This window comes from Nansenia antarctica (assembly GCF_963989245.1).
Source record: "Nansenia antarctica genome assembly, chromosome: 1".
Taxonomy (NCBI): Eukaryota; Metazoa; Chordata; class Actinopteri; order Argentiniformes; family Microstomatidae; genus Nansenia; species Nansenia antarctica.
In genome coordinates this window covers 110,213,068-110,230,567 of record NC_137674.1, presented here as the reverse complement: position 1 = coordinate 110,230,567, position 17,500 = coordinate 110,213,068, and the positions used below count along the sequence as shown (strand labels likewise).

The following is a 17,500-nucleotide window of genomic DNA, read 5'->3' as shown; positions in this document are numbered from 1 at the left end:
GTAATGTTGTAATGTAAACCACAGCGTAAGAGACGTGGTGCATGAGGACGCAAATATCCCCTGACTGAAGTCTCGACTCTCTCTATATACTCTGTATAGAATTCCAGTGACGGTCTCTTATTTTGAAAAGCTATTATCCCAGTGTGTGTCCTAATTGGCTGAAATTATGCTATGGTAACCATAGTCAATGCACGGTGGAGTTTGTAGACAAATGTTTGTTTCTGTGTGTTTTCTTTTTTTAAATAAAGATTTGTCAAGTTGGAGAACAAACTCTAGTTCAGTCTATTCCCCGCTTCGTAGTAGAGCCGTCCCACACTGATGACATCATCACCACACCTGACATCATTGCCAGAATAGAAATGGTATGCTGCCAAGTCTCTATAAATGAAAATAATAATATGTGACAGGGACTGGTTAAACAGTCCTGAAGTATGGTCATTTTTCAGTTTTTTGTGTAGGGCCTCCCTTTATTAGGAACACTATACTAACACTGGGTAGGGCCTCCCTTTATTAGGAACACTATACGAATACTGGGTAGGGCCTCCCTTTATTAGGAACACTATACATGTGCTGGTCATATAATTAGAATATCATCAAAAAGTTGATTTATTTCAGTAATTCCATTCAAAAAGTGAAACTTGTATAATGTATACATTCATTCCACACAGACTGATATATTTCAAGTGTTTATTGCTTTTAATTTTGATGATTATTACTGACAACTAATGAAAACCCCAAATTCAGTATCTCAGAAAATTAGAATATTACTTAAGACCAATACAAAACAAGTTTTTTTTTTTTAAATGTTGGCCAACTGAAAAGTATGAACATGGAAAGTATAAGCATGTACAGCACTCAATACTTAGTTGGGGCTCCTTATGCCTGAATTACTGCAGCAATGCGGCGTGGCATGGAGTCCATCAGTCTGTGGCACTGCTCAGGTGTTATGAGAGCCCAGGTTGCTCTGATAGTGGCCTTCAGCTCTTCTGCATTGTTGGGTCTGGCGCATCGCATCTTCCTCTTCACAATACCCCATAGATTTTCTATGGGGCTAAGGTCAGGCGAGTTTGCTGGCCAATTAAGAACAGGGATACCATGGTCCTTAAACCAGGCACTGGTAGCTTTGGCACTGTGTGCAGGTGCCAAGTCCTGTTGGAAAATTAAATCTGCATCTCCATAAAGTTGGTCAGCAGCAGGAAGCATGAAGTGCTCTAAAACTTCCTGGTAGACGGCTGCGTTGACCCTGGACCTCAGAAAACACAGTGGACCAACACCAGCAGATGACATGGCACCCCAAACCATCACTGACGGTGGAAACTTTACACTGGACTTCAAGCAACGTGGATTCTGTGCCTTTGGAAATCAAGGTCCCAGAGTCTGGAGGAAGAGAGGAGAGGCACAGAATCCACGTTGCTCATCAAAGACTGTAAAGGATGTATCAGTGCAGCAGAATCAGAGTAGGTCACTAGAGGTTACGTCTCCTCTACCCGCCCTGCACTGCAGTCTCTCAGAGTCAGGCTGGCGCTGCATCGCCATCTGGTGGTCGTGGCTGGAATTACTTCCAAATACAAACTGGCTCCTCGGCGCCTCTCATCACGTGGTCCACTGCTCACCTGAGCAGCTACCTCCGTGTGCTTCAGTCTCAACTATCCATTTCAGCAAAGGATCGGCAGACAACTCTCATTACTGCAATTTAGTTTTGTTGTTGTTGTTTTCTAAATGCCAGGCTGTAATTTTACTTTTACTAGAGTATGTTTTGAATATAGTCGGCGTTCGTAAGTTTGCTCTGGAAATGTGATCAGCACTCCTGGGATGCCTCTTGTCCAATGAAATTATTTGGTCTATTTGTGACGTTCAACCCAGTGTGCGCTCCGACGCTCTCAGAAATAATTTATGAACGCACCCAAAGTATGCAACGTTTGCAGGAAAAGCGCTATACAACAACAACAACAACAACAACAACAAAAATCTGATTCTTTTTTCCAACTCAGGATCAGATCTATCTGGCATATTTTGAGTCGTATTGGGGAAGTCAGCCACCTCTATCTGATCCTGGATAAGAGAAAAGAGTCAGGATCATTCTGATCCAGATTAAAACTTTTGAAATATTGGGTCATGTTGTTCAAAACTTTTAATCGAGCACTTTGAGCCATGTTTGCAGGAAAAGTGCTATACAAATAAAAAGTTATTATTATTATTATTATTATTATTAATCTGGATAAGGATGATCCTGATTCTTTTTTTTTACGACTCAGGATCAGATTTATCTGGCTGATTTTGAGTCTTATAAGGAGGATCAACCAGCTTAATCTGATCCTGGATAGAAAAAAAGAATAATCCTGACCCAGATAGATTTTTAAAATCCTTTATTTTTTATAAATACTGGGACAAGGAAACCACAACAAACATCTAGAATCCTCTCCATGTCAATAAACCAGACAACACATTGATAATCTGCTAGATTTGTATTTATTGTTCCTCTGTCTTGACAAAACTGCTCCACAAACAAGAACAAAACAGAAACAGAAACTAAAATCACTTTTATTCAAATATTCAAACAATTACTTAAATCAGCAATATTCTTTAAGGCAGAGAAAGTTAACCAACATTTTTAAAAATTATATTCTTCTTACCAGCCATTTGTCTAAATAACACTTTTTTTTGTCTTTTTCAGAACACAGCTCAATTTAGCTATACTGACTCAGGTTAAACAAAGAAAGAAACATTTAAACATCTGTGTGTTCTCTAACTAACGTCTCAGCCATGGAGGGTACAGTAGGACTGACTATAGAGTGGCTCTCGACCTCCGGCACCAACTTAAAATCCCCTCAGAACCATATGAACGTTGATGTATGTATACAAAATAAACAAAACAGCAAAACTTCCTAAAACAAATAATTTCATTTGAAAAAAAACAGAGAAACGCCTGTTTTTTCTTCCTTTTTTCCCCTCTTTCGACCATCCATCCATCCATCCACTCATCAACTCATCAAAACAAAACCCTTTTTCTTTTTGAACACAGAAAACTGTCCCTGTGGGACTCTGGGTTAGGATGAGACAGACCAGGCTGGTGGTACTAGTATTATAACTCAGGTATTACCGTCATATTACTGTTGTGTCACTGAAGTTTAACTGTTTTATAACTGTAGTATAACTGTAGTATAACCAAAGTATCACTGCTTCTTGTGAAGTCCCAGGCTTTAGTATACATCTATCCTCCTCTATGTACAGGTCCACTAGAAAGCCACCAAGCTGCAGCCTGGCCCAGTACATCAGGCCCAGGCTGTTGGTGCTGTGGTCATTAATAATAATAACAATAATACAGTATTTATTTATGTGGTAGAAAATAACAAAACACAGAACTCTGTGAAAGGGAAGCAGAAAATAACAAAACGTTAACGCTACGTGACCCCTCCCCCTCCCCCGTCCTCCTCCTCCCTCCCTTCCTCTCCTCCCCTCCCCTCTCTGTGGTGGTAGGAGCCTGGGGTAGTCTAGTATGTAGGTGAGCTCTCTCTCTCTCTCTCTCTCTCTCTCTCCCCCTCTCCCCCTCTCTCCCTCTCTCCCTCTCTCCCTCTCCCTCTCTCTCTCTCTCTCCCTCTCTCCCTCTCCCTCTCTCTCTCTCTCCCTCTCCCTCTCCCTCTCCCTCTCTCCATCCTTGTCTCTCCTTCTCATCGTTATTCGTCTGGCTTCCGTAGTCTTGGCTGCTAGACGCACTATGACCCGACTCCTCACTAGGCTTCTCCCACTCCAGTCCTGGAGAGAGAGAGAGGGAAAGAGAGAGAGAGAGAGAGACAGAGAGAGAGACAGAGAGAGACAGAGAGAGAGACAGAGAGAGAGACAGAGAGAGAGATAGAGACAGAGAGAGAGACAGCGAGAGACAGAAAGAGAGAGGGAAAGAAAGAGACAAAGAGGGAAAGGGAGAGAGAAAGAGAGAGAGGGAGGGAGGGCGGCAGAGGAATGTCAACACAAACTTTTAACTGGGCAGCACAGAGGAGGAGGAAAAGACAGTCACACCCTCCCTCCCTCCCTCCCTCCAGACACACAGTAGATGGAGAGGCGGAGGACTGTTCTTACCGCTCAGGTGTAGGTTGTTTGGAGGGCGGCGGGGGGCGTGGGCTTGGGCTGGGCCTGCTGCTGCATGGTGTCATAGTACGTCACTCCTCTATACACCTGGAGAGAGAGGAGGGGGGGGGGGGTTAGATACACTGGAGGGAGAGGGGGGGGGGTGTGTGTGTGCGTGTGTGTGTGTGTAGGGGGGGTAGATACACTGGAGGTAGCGGAGGGTGTGTGTGTGTGTGCTAGGAGGGGTTTGTGGGTGGAGGTTGTGTGTGTGTGTGTGTGTGTGTGTGTGTGTGTGGAGGTTAGTTGTGTGTGAGCAGGGCGTGTGCGAATGTACCGTATAACAAACCAATCACAAACAACAGAAAGAAGAACAGCAGTCAACAGAGTCAAGAGAGTGGTGCGTTGTGGGTAATGCTGACCTGGGGGCCAGCGGGGTAGGGGTAGTTGGTGCTGCCGTAGGTCATGACCCCCGGGGGGGGGTAGAAGGGCGGGGCCAGCAGCTGCAGGGGGGGGGGGTGCCCCGGGGACATGGAGACTGGGGGGGCGGCGTAGAGGGCAGGGTTGGGCATGGGCGCCCCCGACGGGTGGGGGTGCAGGCCTGGGAGGGAGGGAGACACAGAGAGAGGGAGGCAGAGGGGGAGGGAGGGAGAGAGAGAGACACATACAGAGACAGAGGGAGAGGGAGAGAGGGAGGGAGACAGAGGGAGGGAGACAGAGAGAGAGAGAGGGAGGGAGACAGAGAGAGAGGGAGGGAGACAGAGACACATACAGAGAGAGACAGAGAGAGGGAGACAGACAGAGGGAAGGAGGGAGAGAGGAGGGAGGTTGGTTGGTTATTTACACGTTTACCACACACAGGCTAACTATGAACACACGTTACACTGAGTAACTGTAACTGTAACTGTAACACTCTGGTCTCGCACGGCTGTTAGACATCAGATTTAAAACATTACAACAAGGGAACATTCTTTAAAAAGCATCTTCAATGGAGATTTGACAGTGTCTCTCAGTCAATCAACACACAGCATCTCTCAGCCAATCACAGCGTCTCTCAACCAATCACAGCGTATCTCAACCAATCACAGAGTCTCTCAGCCAAGCACAGCGTCTCAGCCAAGCACAGCGTCTCTCAGCGTGTCTTACCTGGGTGTCCAGGGTGACCCGGATGTGGGAGGTGCATCTCCGGCTGGACCATCATGCCCTGGGGCGGGAGGGGGGCGGGGCTGTCTCCGTGCACGTAGATTGGTCCTGGATACGACACTGGAACACAAAGAGAGAGAGACGTTCACAACAGTCCGCTTCTAGAACGCACCCAAGAGTCTAGAAGGGCGCCCTCTACTGGTGTCTGTGGTGAACTGGGTCTTTAAATCGTTTATTTAACACCTGAGGGTGAAGAAAGTCGCCCAAATTGTCAACACACTACGCCACCGCCGCCTTTATCCACCAAGAACGCATAAATGACGACGCTTCATTTGATAGCCAATCAAAGTATTGTTGCTAGGTAAAAAAACACAAACATAAAAACACTCGGCTCTCTAGGTGGCGAGTGTTCCTGGATGGAATCATTTGGCAGTTGCCCGGAAAGGGTCGTGACTAGGGGTGTAACGGATCGCCCCCCACGGTTCGGCACGCATGTGTACCGCGGATCAATTGCAAAATGTAACCAAGTAATATTACTTAATATTAGTTAATATCCCTTGGAAATCACAATGTAGAGTTGCCATGAAAAGATAGACGCGACAGTTGCGTGCTTTGTTTTACTCTAAAGCGCAATGATAGGTTGATGATGGGGAAAAAAATCCAGAACAACAAGGCTGCGTTCGTAAATTCGCTCTGGAATCCAGATTCAGATTCAGATTCAGATTACGTTTATTGCCATTATGCATACATATATAGGAATTTGCTTCGGCATTACAGTAAGTGCGTTTATACTTTTTTCACGTGTATACAAAAACAAATGCAAAAAACAGGACAACACAGGACAGACAACAGTGCATTGACAACAGTGCATTGGATAGTGCAACATACATAAAGTGCAGTGCAGAGTTTTTACAGTGAGTCCAGTGTATATTCAGTCCTGGGCAGACTTGGGGGCGGGGGGGAGGGGGAAGCCAGAGTCATTTATCAGCCTGGCGGCTGAGGGGAAGAAACTGAGCCTATGGCGGGCCTTCAGTGCCTTAGGCAGCCGCAACCTTCTTCCAGAGGGAAGCAGGGTGAGGAGGCCGTGGCCGGGGTGGAAGGGGTCGGCCATGATCTTTCTTGCCCTCCTCAGAGCCCTGGTGTCATGCAAGGAGTTGAGGGAGGGCAAGAGACAGCCGATCACCCTCTCTGCTGAACGTAACACCCGCTGCAACTTGGCCTTGTCCTTGGTCGTTGCAGCAGGGAACCAGGTGATGATGGAGTGGGTGAGGATGGACTCTATGATGGCCGTGTAAAACTGGACCATCATGGACCTCGGCAGCCTGAGTTTCCTCAGCTGCCGGAGGAAGAACATCCTCTTCTGGGCCTTCTTCGTGAGGGCCTCGGTGTTCCGCTCCCACTTGAGGTCCAGGGAGATGGTCATGCCTAGAAAGCGGCATGACTCCACGGAGGCCACCGGGGTACCTCCCAGCGTGATGGGAGGGGGCAGGGCTGCTTTCCTACGGAAGTCCACCACCATCTCCACTGTTTACAGAGCATTGAGCTCCAGATTGTTTAAACTGCACCAGCTCTGCAGCCCCTCGATCTCACCCCTGTAGGCAGATTAGTCCCCCCCGGAGATGAGGCCCACCAGGGTGGTGTCGTCTGCAAACTTCAGGAGCTTGACCGAGGGGTGGCGGGAGACACAGCTGTTGGTGTATAGGGTGAATAGTGCTGGAGACAGGACGCAGCCCTGCGGGGAGCCCGTGCTGGTGGACCTGGAGCTGGAAATGCTCTTCCCCAGCTTCACCCGCTGAGACCTGTCAGTCAAGAAGTCCGTGATCCACCTGCAGGTGGAGTCCGGCACCTGCAGCAGGGATAGCTGGTGCTCCAGGATGTGTGGGAGGATCGTATTGAAGGCCGAGCTGAAGTCCACGAACAGGATCCTGGCGTAGTTGCCTGCAGTGTCTAGGTGTTCTAGTACGTAGTGCAGAGCCATGTTCACGGCGTCCTCCGTGGATCTATTGGCTCTGTACGCGAACTGCAGGGGGTCCAGCACAGGATCCGTGATGAGCTTCAGGTAGGCCAGGACAAGGCGCTCCAGGACCTTCATGACGACAGAGGTCAGAGCGACGGGTCTGTAGTCGTTGAGGCCTGTGACCTTGGCCTTCTTGGGGACGGGGATGATGGTTGATGCCTTGAAGCACGCTGGGACGTGACACAGCTCCAGCGAGGCGTTGAAGATGTGGGTAAACACCGGGGCCAGCTGGTCGGCGCAGTGCTTCAGGACAGAGGGAGAGACGGAATCCGGACCAGCTGCCTCTTAAACAGTCTGTTTACCTCTCGCACTGTGACAGAGAGAGGGGGTGGGGAAAGGGGGGTGGGGGTGGGCGGGGCGGGTGAGGAGGGGGGAGGGAGGGGAGGGGGGAGTGTGGGGGTAGCAGGAGGGACATTGGCCCCCCTGGGGGACGGGGGTGGTGGTTGTAGCCGGGGGGGGGTGGAGGGAGAGGGCCGGGGTGGGCGGGAACCTCTCTTTCTCAAACCTACAGTAGAACTCGTTCAGCTCGTTAGCGAGAGGGAGGTTGTCGGACATCAGCGGGGACTTGGGTTTGTAGTTGGTGATGGTCTTTAGGCCTTTCCAGACGGAGGCGGAATCCCCCTCAGAGAGCTGTTGCTGCAGCTTCTCCGAAAAGCGATGCTTCGCCTCCTTCACCGCTTTGGCGAACCTGTACTTGGCCTGCTTGACCCGGTCCACGTCCCCACTGCGCCTAGCCACCTCCTTCTCTGACCTCAGACGCCTGAGTTGGGATGAAAACCAGGGCTTGTCGTTGTTGAAGGACTTCCTGGAGCGGAGGGGGACACACACCTCCTCGCCAAAGCTGATAAATGATGTAACAGTGTCTGTGTATACATCCAGATTGTTACCAGCCTCTGGCCCCGCCCACTCCACCAAGTCCTGGTCACAGCCTGCACTCTCTAACCAGGCGCAGAGTCGCTCACATGCCTCACTGGACCACACCCTGAAGCGCCGTACAACAGGCTTAGAGAGTTATAACCTCTGCCTGTAGCGAGGGATCAGGTGTATGAGGATGTGGTCACTGTAGCCCAGTGCAGCACGGGGGACAGAATGGTAGGCTTGACGAGCTGTACAGTAGCAATGGTCCAGAGTGTTCACCCCCCTGGTGGGACACGTGACTTGCTGCCTGTATTTGGGGAGCGCCCGGCTAAGATTAGCCTGGTTAAAATCCCCCATAACAACAACAAAACTGTCCGGGTAACTACGTTCCACACTCATCAATTGCTCTGCCAGTGTGTCTACTGCTGCGGTGACGTCAGCATCAGGTGGAATGTAGACACACGCGAGAATGAATGAGCTGAACTCGCGGGGGGAATAGAATGGACGGCAGAGGATGAATAGGTATTCTATAGCCGTGGAACAGTGTTTGTGGAGCACTGTCACCTCGGAACTCCAGCGCTCGTTTACAAAGAACAGTAATCCCCCACCCCTAGACTTGCTCACCGCCTCGAAGTCTCTGTCAGCCCGGAACGCGGAGAATCCCTCTAGCTCCACCGCCTCGTCAGGGACAGATGAAGATAGATGCGTCTCCGTGAACGCGAAGACAGCCGAGGAGTGGAAGTCGCTGTTCCTCGCAACGAGACACCGGAGTTCATCCATTTTATTGCAAAGGGAGTTCACGTTGCTCAGGAATATGCCCGGTAGTGGTGGTCGCGTCCCTCTCCGCCGTAGGCGAACCAAGCAGCCGGCTCTCCGACCTCGCTGCCTCCTAATCCACCTCACAGCTCTGGCGAAAAACGCTGTCCCCCTCACAAGCATATCCAGAATGTCCGTGGAACGAGTGAGTAGTTTGGGGAAGATGTCCGGTGGGGTTAAGCCCTTGATGTGCAGTAGTACGTCGTTTGTGTACGACGTTAAGCAGGACACAGAGACACAGAACAGACAGAACACAACAAACTGTAGCGCCATAGCAGCCATGGACGGCGCCATCTTGGATCACGTCACGTCAGATCACGTGGAACGCCTCTTGTCCAATCAAATTACTTGGTCCCTTTATGACGTCGGACCCAGTGTGCTCTCCGGCGCTCTCAGAGCAAATTTACGAACGCAGCCCAAGTGTATCATGGCGAGTGCTGCTAATGTTGGCGACAGAGAAGAACTCGAAATGCCTCCCTCGTCATTTAAATCCCATGTATGGGAGCACTTTGGCTTCTCTGTCAATTATAACAATGACAGACAGTGTCATTGGAAGTGTGGTCGATAAAAAAGTTACGGTGTTTAAGCGTTGTGCAACGAGAAAGTCGTACGAGCATGGCCACACATTTGCCGCGACATCACCCTGGTGTGTTGACGGGAGGCACGAAAAAGGCAGCTTAACAACTTCTGATAATGTAGCCAATTTTTTCATACCATGTTTAAAGTAAGGTTTCACTTTATTATTTAGTTAAAAGTGGCATAAAACATGTTTATTTGTCTGCTTTAAAGAGCCCAGTGATTCACTGCTGCAACCAGGTGCCTCCTCCCTCTCTCCTACTGCATCATTTAAGTTGAATGTGTGTTTCTGTTTAATATGTAGCCTAATGTTTGAGTGTAGAATATATACACACACACACATATATATATATATATACACCAGTTTTGACATCTTGAATGTTGTTGGGTTTTACACAGTAAAAGTGGTGTTTTTACAGAATTCGAGGAAAAAGCTTTTTATTTGTATTTTTATGTTTTGTGTTGATCCGAAAAATGATCCGATCCGTGACTCAAAAACCGTGACACGATCCGATCCGTGAGTTAGGTGATCCGTTACACCCCTAGTGGTGACTGACCACCTGACCGACCACCAGCCAGCTGATTGGTTTAGTTAGGGTCTGGTTGGTAATATGAGACGTTTCTGGTCAGAAAAGATGTAAATGATTCCCTCCCGGTTAGAGCTAGCCTACCCCCCCCCCCCCCCCCACACACACACAGTGCCCCTGGTAGTGATGTGTGGTGGTGCGGGGGACTCACTGGGTTTGTAGTAGTGTCCCTCCATCACCCCGATGTGCATGGGAGGCTGCTCTGGCACCGCCCGCTGGCGCTGGGAGGAGTAACGCTTCGCACGGTTACCACCCACACCCTGGGGGAGGGAAGGAGGGGGGGGGGGGAGAGGAGAGGGGGTGGGGAGGAGGGAGATGAGGGGGGAGGGGGGGAAGGGAGGAGGGGAGAGGAGAGGAGGAGGGAGAGGAGGGAGGAGGGGAGAGGAGGGAGATGGGGTGATAGGGAGAGACAGACAGAAAGAGAGGAGGGGGGGGTGGGGGGGGAGGGGAGGAGGGGCGGTGGGGAAGGAGAGGGGTGAGAGAGGTGACATTTAGTTTAAAACAATGACTCAAAACACTCAAAACCCAGTAAATTCATAAGAGTAAATTCCGGAGAAAAAGCACACACACACACACACACTTACCATCTCCTCTATGTTACTGTACTGAGGGGGGGCTCCTCCCATGTGCATTGGGCTGGGAATGCCTGCAACCAGACGGAAAAGGATCAGTTACACACACACACACACACACACACACACACACACTAGGGTTGGGCGGTAATACCGTATACCGCAGTATTTGAAAATAGCAACAGTGGCAGACAGAAACAGAGAGGGGGGGGTAGAAGGATAGAGAGAGGGAGAGGGGGAGAGAGAGAGAGAGAGAGAGTGGTAGAGAGAAAGAGACAGGGAGAGAGGTAGAGAGAGAGAGAGAGAAAGGTAGAGAGAGAGAGGTAGGGAGAGAGGTAGAGAGAGAGCGAGGTAGGGAGAGGTAGAGACGTAGAGAGAGAAAGGTAGAGAGAGGTAGAAAGAGAGAGAGGTAAAGCGAGGTATAGGCTCCTGCCCTATGGGCCATTAGAGGCTACTTATGGGGCTTTTCCACTAGAGGGCTGACCCGGGTCAGCCCAGGCTGGCCTGCTTCTTTGGCGCTTTTCCATTTGTCGGCCTGGATCAGCACGGCGCGGTACGGCACGCTTCTTTAGCTACCCTTCGAGGGCAGGAACCTTTTTGAGACCCGGAACCTTTTTGCCAGGCTGCGTGTGACGTGTGACGCTGCACACCGTTGATTGGTCAATGGAAATCGTCATCCCATGTTCATAGATTTCATCACTAACCGCCATTTTTAAATACCACAACAGATTTCGCTCTAGGAAAACGTCACTTACTGTTTCTGTAATAACGTATTAATAAAGATTTGAAAAAATATGATAACCATCGTATTATCTTAGTTTACCGTAATGTCATTTCAATGCATCATAGAACTTTTATTTACAACAAGCATAACAAAAAAATCGCTATTATGGCGATGTCCTGTAGAACTGAAAGCGGCAGTTAACAGGCAGGTAACATCCATATGCTGTATATATACATAATGTCGGTGTCGACCGTGATAGCAGTGTCGTATCGACACCATTCAAATGGTTTCAGATTCCCTGTCCTCTCCCCTATCCGGACACGTTTGAATTGTTATCCTAACCCACGGTAAATCACAGTTATTACTTATTAACCCGCAAAGGGCACCGTGTTTGTCCGTGAATAACACCGGCTATGAAGGTGGTACAATCACAATACTCCTTTGCTAACTTCACCATCGGTATACGGTCATTTTGAGCCCTGAACCACCGCGCTGACACCCCGAGAAGTTATGCTTTTAACCGTAAACTTAATGAACCGGGAGTTCACCCGCTGCTGCAAGCGTATATAACGAACGCGGAGATGGTATGAGCCCCGCGTCAGTCAGCCTTTCCGTAGAAATACGTCACACCGTTATATATCTAACGTTACATGTTTTAAGGCTGATCTGTGCATGATAGTGCTGCATTATGTTGATCTATTTATATCGATCTATTCTTGCCAATTCCTTATTACCAGTGGAAAGGGGGATGACTAAAACACTTTGAATGGGATAGATAGGACTTTCCGTTCAATGGAGGAAGCATGATACTTCGAACTACCGTAATTCATGAACTATATGCCCAATCTAAAAACATTCAAACAGTTTCTGAAAGCAGAGAAGTTTTTTTGGAATAAAATGGAATAATCCCGAGAAAAGCCCCGACAGGCGCACATAACAGGCGCACCCCTGCGCTATCAGAACGAGCTACCCCAATGTCACGTCGGAATTCGACGTTTGGATGCAAATGTCACGTCGGAATTCGACGTTTGGATGCAAATGTCACGTCGGAATTCGACGTTTGGATGCGATCTCACGTCAGAATTCGACGTTTGTCCATAAACGTCGAATTCTGACGTCTGCCGTGTGAGACCAGGTTGATAATTTCATACTGACTGACATGAACCAAGGAGTAAACATTACCGTCTACAGCCGACAGAGGGCGCTCTGGGCCGCTCTGGGCTTGTGACAACTATATGCTGCTGCGATTCCCCTGAAGAAGTTATCTAAAACATTAGCTTGTTGAAGCTAAGCAAACGGTAGCATGGTGAACTTGCTTACTGGTAACTTGCTTGTTGGACTCGCTGGCTTGTTATGTTAATTAAGCCTATTCAGCCTCCCAGGTATGTTCTTTATGCTATTGTGTAGCTGAATAACTGTTAGGGCCCTATTATGCACTTCATAAGTCTTAAGCAATAAGACGAGGCGGTAGATCTAAACTTTAAGACGTGGAGGCGTGGTCAAGGCCACTTTGCTATTATGCGTGCGGTAGTGGGCGCCTAAAACCCGGCGCTAAGCAAAGAAATTAGTCATGGGTGTGTTATCGCAATCAACCCAATCAGCGTGCCAGGTGCCATTCCCTTTAAGAACCGGCTGCGTTGAGTCATTAGCGCTATGCTATTATGGAAGTCCTAAGAAGGAGGTCAGCGCGCTTCTCTGCAGAAGAAAGTAACAAGCTTGTGCATGATTATTTTCTGAATAAACACGGCAATACCTCCGCTTGTGAGTTGAGAAGTATTACAGAGGGGTCGCTGGAAGACTGCAGGAATGACAGATGTTGATGTCATTATATTACGCACGGCATGCTCGTACTGTATGTGCACAGTATGCGGAGGCAACATACTGTACAGCGCTGGCCTCTCCCTTCTGAAATAAAGCATTTATACTGTGACCGTAATTGACGTCTTGCCGTGGAGCCACGTGCGTGTTCATGTGTGCCCACATGCATGCGCAAACCGCGGAGGCGCGCTCGTGTTTCAAAACGTGCATGAAGTCTAAACTTAAGAACTTTTCAAACCACTTCTTAGCGCTAGGAGCAAAGTCAGATCGCATAATAGCAGGGGCGTCTAGTGCACTTCATTAACATATGAACACTCCCACAATGAGTAATATATGCACGGGAGTATTACGTCTTATGTGTGGGCGCCTATCGACACCTGCATAATAGCAGTAGCGCGTATGAAGCGCATAATAAGGGTGGCGGTAGGTCTTAACCTGGCGGTGCGTCTTAATTAAGACTTAAGACGGCAAGTTAAGAAGTGCATAATAGGGCCCTTAATGTGTTATGTTAACATACCGGACTTCTATTCAGCCTGTTGTTCTGTGTGCTATTGTGTAGTTGAATAAACTTGCCTTTCCAGATTAAATGTCTGTTCTTGGTCTTGGATTTTGTGAAATATATTTCTAAATAAATGCGACTTATAGTCCAGTGTGACTTATATATGTTTTTTTCCTCTTAATGTCGCATTTTTTGACTGATGCGACTTATACTCCGGAGCGACTTATAGTCCGGAAAATACGGTAGTCGTTAGAGTAATCGACTAATCGAAAAAATAATCGCTAGATTACAGGGATTAAAGCAAAAAAAAATCTCCTGACGGAAAAAGAAATTCAGGCCAAATCGGGGCCAGTGGCTTTCCGTGCGCAAAGCGCGCGTGCGATTTTCCGTTCTACGTTCTAATGCTTTGACTTTTCTTTCGAAAAATGTGAACACATTTCCGCGTTGTATAAAATCAATGACACATCGCTAGTCAACTAACACAGCTTGTTTTGTGAGCCTGCTAACAATGTAAAGTAGTGTTATAGTTAACTTGGTAGCAGTCCAATCCATTTCGCTGCAGTATTTTGGCTTGACTAGCGAGTTTGTGTTGTGATTCTCAACAACGTTGAAACGTAGTTTCACCCTTTTCCATAGTTTTGAATAATAAATGTGTGGACTGACGATGTAGCGCAGCCTAACTTATTCTAATAATTATTTAACATAGTTTTATTGTGATAATTATTCCCCCCTCCTCCCAGACTTACAAGGTCACATTATTATTGGATTGGTTGTTTGCGTGCCGGGTGAAGTTAGCTAAACATTTAACCTGCTAGCTAGCAAGAGACACATAATGTCACTCTCCAAAGGTCTAAAGAGGAAAGTTGACGGTGAAAACAGGGCATTTAAATGGACAGCGAACTATGCGTTCATCCTACCTGGTTTCATCAATGCAAAGCCGTTGTGAGACTCACATTTTACGTGCTCACAATAAATGTTCCCTTCCACCTATACATGCGAGTCGTCCTTTCGTCAATGAATGCGATAAAGACGGACTAGAGGAATCGATTGATGCATAAAAACCTTGAGAACTGCCGGATTAAAGTGACGTCCATAATAATAATAAATAATAATAATAATACATTAGACCTATAGCGCTTTTCTAGACACAAAGACGTCCATATCACCAGATAGCCAACAAATAGTGACCGATGGGAGATGCCAGTTTTCTCATTAAGTGAGATTTAATAGCCTAATATTATTTTTTCTATTTTTAATGAATGGCTCATTGTAATTATTATCCCTAGTAATGTAGCGTGTTTGCTCTGTCGTTTCAGGAGCATATAGGCTAAGCGGATTCAGCTTTCTTTTTTTTTGCGCCGATTTTGTTGTCAATGTTTTTCATAAAATTAAACTGCATTTGCTTTGTTACTGTTCACATGTGTGGTGCAGTCACATAGCCTATAAGTAAACATTAAGTTTGAATGATTTACTGAGCTGGCGTTACTTTTTTCAAACCACACACTGCATGTCGGCTATTTCAGCACCACGCATTGTCCACCTATTTATCACTATGAGGGGTTCAGCGTCAGTGCACCCCGCTCTGTTACTGTCGCATAGTTGTAGCCAATAAAGGCCTATATGTACCGGTAGGCTATATAGGCTATTATATATCATTTATATACCTAATACCAACATCAAAATAGATTGTATGCCTCTACAAATCATATTACACCAGGTAAAATCCGTCACAACTTGGAATAAATCCGTCGCAACTTGGAATACATTTACGGAAATCCGTCGTAGCGACGGAGAACTTTAATCCCTGAGATTAATCGTTAGAAAAATAGTCGTTTGGGACAGCCCTAACATAATTATAATTGAATATTGGATTGCTGTGGGCAATGCAGTCAGATAATGTCATTTTTACTTTACTCTCTCACCTGAAAAAAATGTGTATGTCCAACTATAAAAAACAGCCATTTCCAATGCTTCAATCCACTGTCCATGTACTGTAACTATGCCATTATGGTACCATAAAGCCCAATTCTAGCAGAATAAGAAAGATAGTATATCTACTTCAAGTAAAATAATAAAGTGCATCCAGTTAGCTCTTTAGCTGGCATGTGTGCTAGTGACTAGCTCATCTCATCACCTCTGAGCTAGCTAGCTAGCTAGCTTGCTAGTTCTTTGACACTATTTACACACCATGGAACTATAATCAGATACTTTCTAGTCACAATAATAACAACCAATTTGAACCAACTTGCTCTGTTAGAACACTCAGCAATTATATTTGCTAATCAACTTGCTTACTTTCCATCTGCAGACATCTCACCCTGCAAAAACTCTCTCGCGTCGCTCGCGCACAATCTTGTATTATTCTCCAGCGCGAAGCGAAGTGTTGAGATAGATTTCGCTATGCGAGACTACTGGCGGACTACGTTACCAACGAGCCCATGGGCTTGCCACTCGCCAGATTCGGGTTGGGTGCGTTTAAAAAAAGCGGATATTTTAGCCTGCTTGTCAGATGTTTGGTGTCTACGTTGTTACGTCTGACGTCAAACGTGACGTTTTGCAATTTCCGGGTCCAAACCAGAAATTCTCCGCACCAGAATACCAGTGTACTACAATGGTAGAATGACAGTTTAATCGTTTTTTAGACTCGGATCTATTCATACAATAAGGGACACAGCACTTTCCCGTTTTCCCCATATTGTCAGGGTATTTGAGCCTCGGAAAAGCGATATATAAATATAATTAATTATTATTATTATTATTATTGCGGCATTTCGAAGACAGCGCCTCAGCCAACTTTGGACCCGGAAACACGTCACAACTTAACAACCGAATAATTCCTCTTTCTTGGGGGGGCGGGGGGGTTCCGTTGGGGGAAAGACTGGGCGGGGGGGTTCCGTTGGGGGAAACACTGGAAAGACAGAGGTAGAGAGAGAGAGAGAGAAAGATAGATGGATAGATAGATAGGTTGAGAGAGAGCGATGTAGAGAGAGGACCCTCACCCCTCATCTCAGCGCGGAGGTAGGACTGGGGTTGGTTCTGGGCCCAGTTCTGCTCGGCCATGCTGAGGTGCGCCAGGACCTGGTCCAGCCCCGTGAGCCCTCCCTGGGGGGCCGGCTCTCCCTGGTTCTGACCCTGGTTCTGGTTCTGACCCACCCAGGGAGGCTCACTCTTCACCCCCCCGCCCACAGAGGAGGAGATGGGGGGTGTGGGCGGTGCCGTGGTGGCGGGGGCGGGGGCGTTGGTGGGGGGCTCGTCCAGGGACGTCTGCTTGCCCAGCTCGGCGGGGCGGGCCCGGGTCCGGCGGGCCGCCGAGTACGACTTCCTCTCCACGGGCCGCTCGGGGGGGGGCGGGAGGTTAGGGGGGGTGGCGTCGCGCTCACTAGGGGGAGGAGCTCTCTGGTGCTGCTCGGGTCTCCGTGGAGACGGCGCCGAGTGGTGGCGGTGGGGGTGGTGGTGGTACTGGGAGGAATGGGACGCGCCCGTCGGCATGGTTACCGCCCCCGTTGTCGTCGTCGTGCGATCGTCGTTGTTGTTGTTGCGGTCGCCGTCGTCCTCGCCGTCGCTACGGACCTCCTCCACCACGACCGAGGGGCTACGCTCGTACTGCTGGGGGGGCACCCCTCCTCGGCCCCCCCCCCCCTCCCCTGGGGGGGGAACCGCCCCCCCCACCTCCTCCTCGATCCCCGTCGCCATGGGGATTCAGGCTGCGAGAGTAGGGGGGCTCGGAGGGGCTCCCCTTGTGGTTGTTGTTGGGGGGGCGGGGGTCGTTCCTGTAGTGGCCCGCCGTCTGGTGCCTCCGCCGTCTGGTGCCTCCGCCTCCGCCACCGCCTT

The 17,500-nt window shown here is 48.4% G+C and overlaps 1 protein-coding gene across 1 annotated transcript in view; it reads right to left on the bottom strand.

The window, feature by feature from the left end:
- Positions 1-4,077: 4,077 nt before the first annotated feature.
- Positions 4,078-17,500, bottom strand: part of LOC308156445 (protein CASC3-like) — a gene marked incomplete at both ends in the record, with an annotated part of 17,723 nt that continues 4,300 nt past the window's right edge. Inside the window, 7 exons of the mRNA XM_080529785.1 lie at positions 4,078-4,215; positions 4,482-4,660; positions 5,206-5,322; positions 10,208-10,316; positions 10,641-10,702; positions 16,669-17,313; positions 17,360-17,500. The exon at positions 17,360-17,500 is cut by the window's right edge and continues 38 nt beyond it. Of these exons, the coding sequence (XP_080385911.1) occupies positions 4,078-4,215; positions 4,482-4,660; positions 5,206-5,322; positions 10,208-10,316; positions 10,641-10,702; positions 16,669-17,313; positions 17,360-17,500 (1,391 nt within the window). The remainder of the gene's footprint in view (positions 4,216-4,481; positions 4,661-5,205; positions 5,323-10,207; positions 10,317-10,640; positions 10,703-16,668; positions 17,314-17,359) is intronic.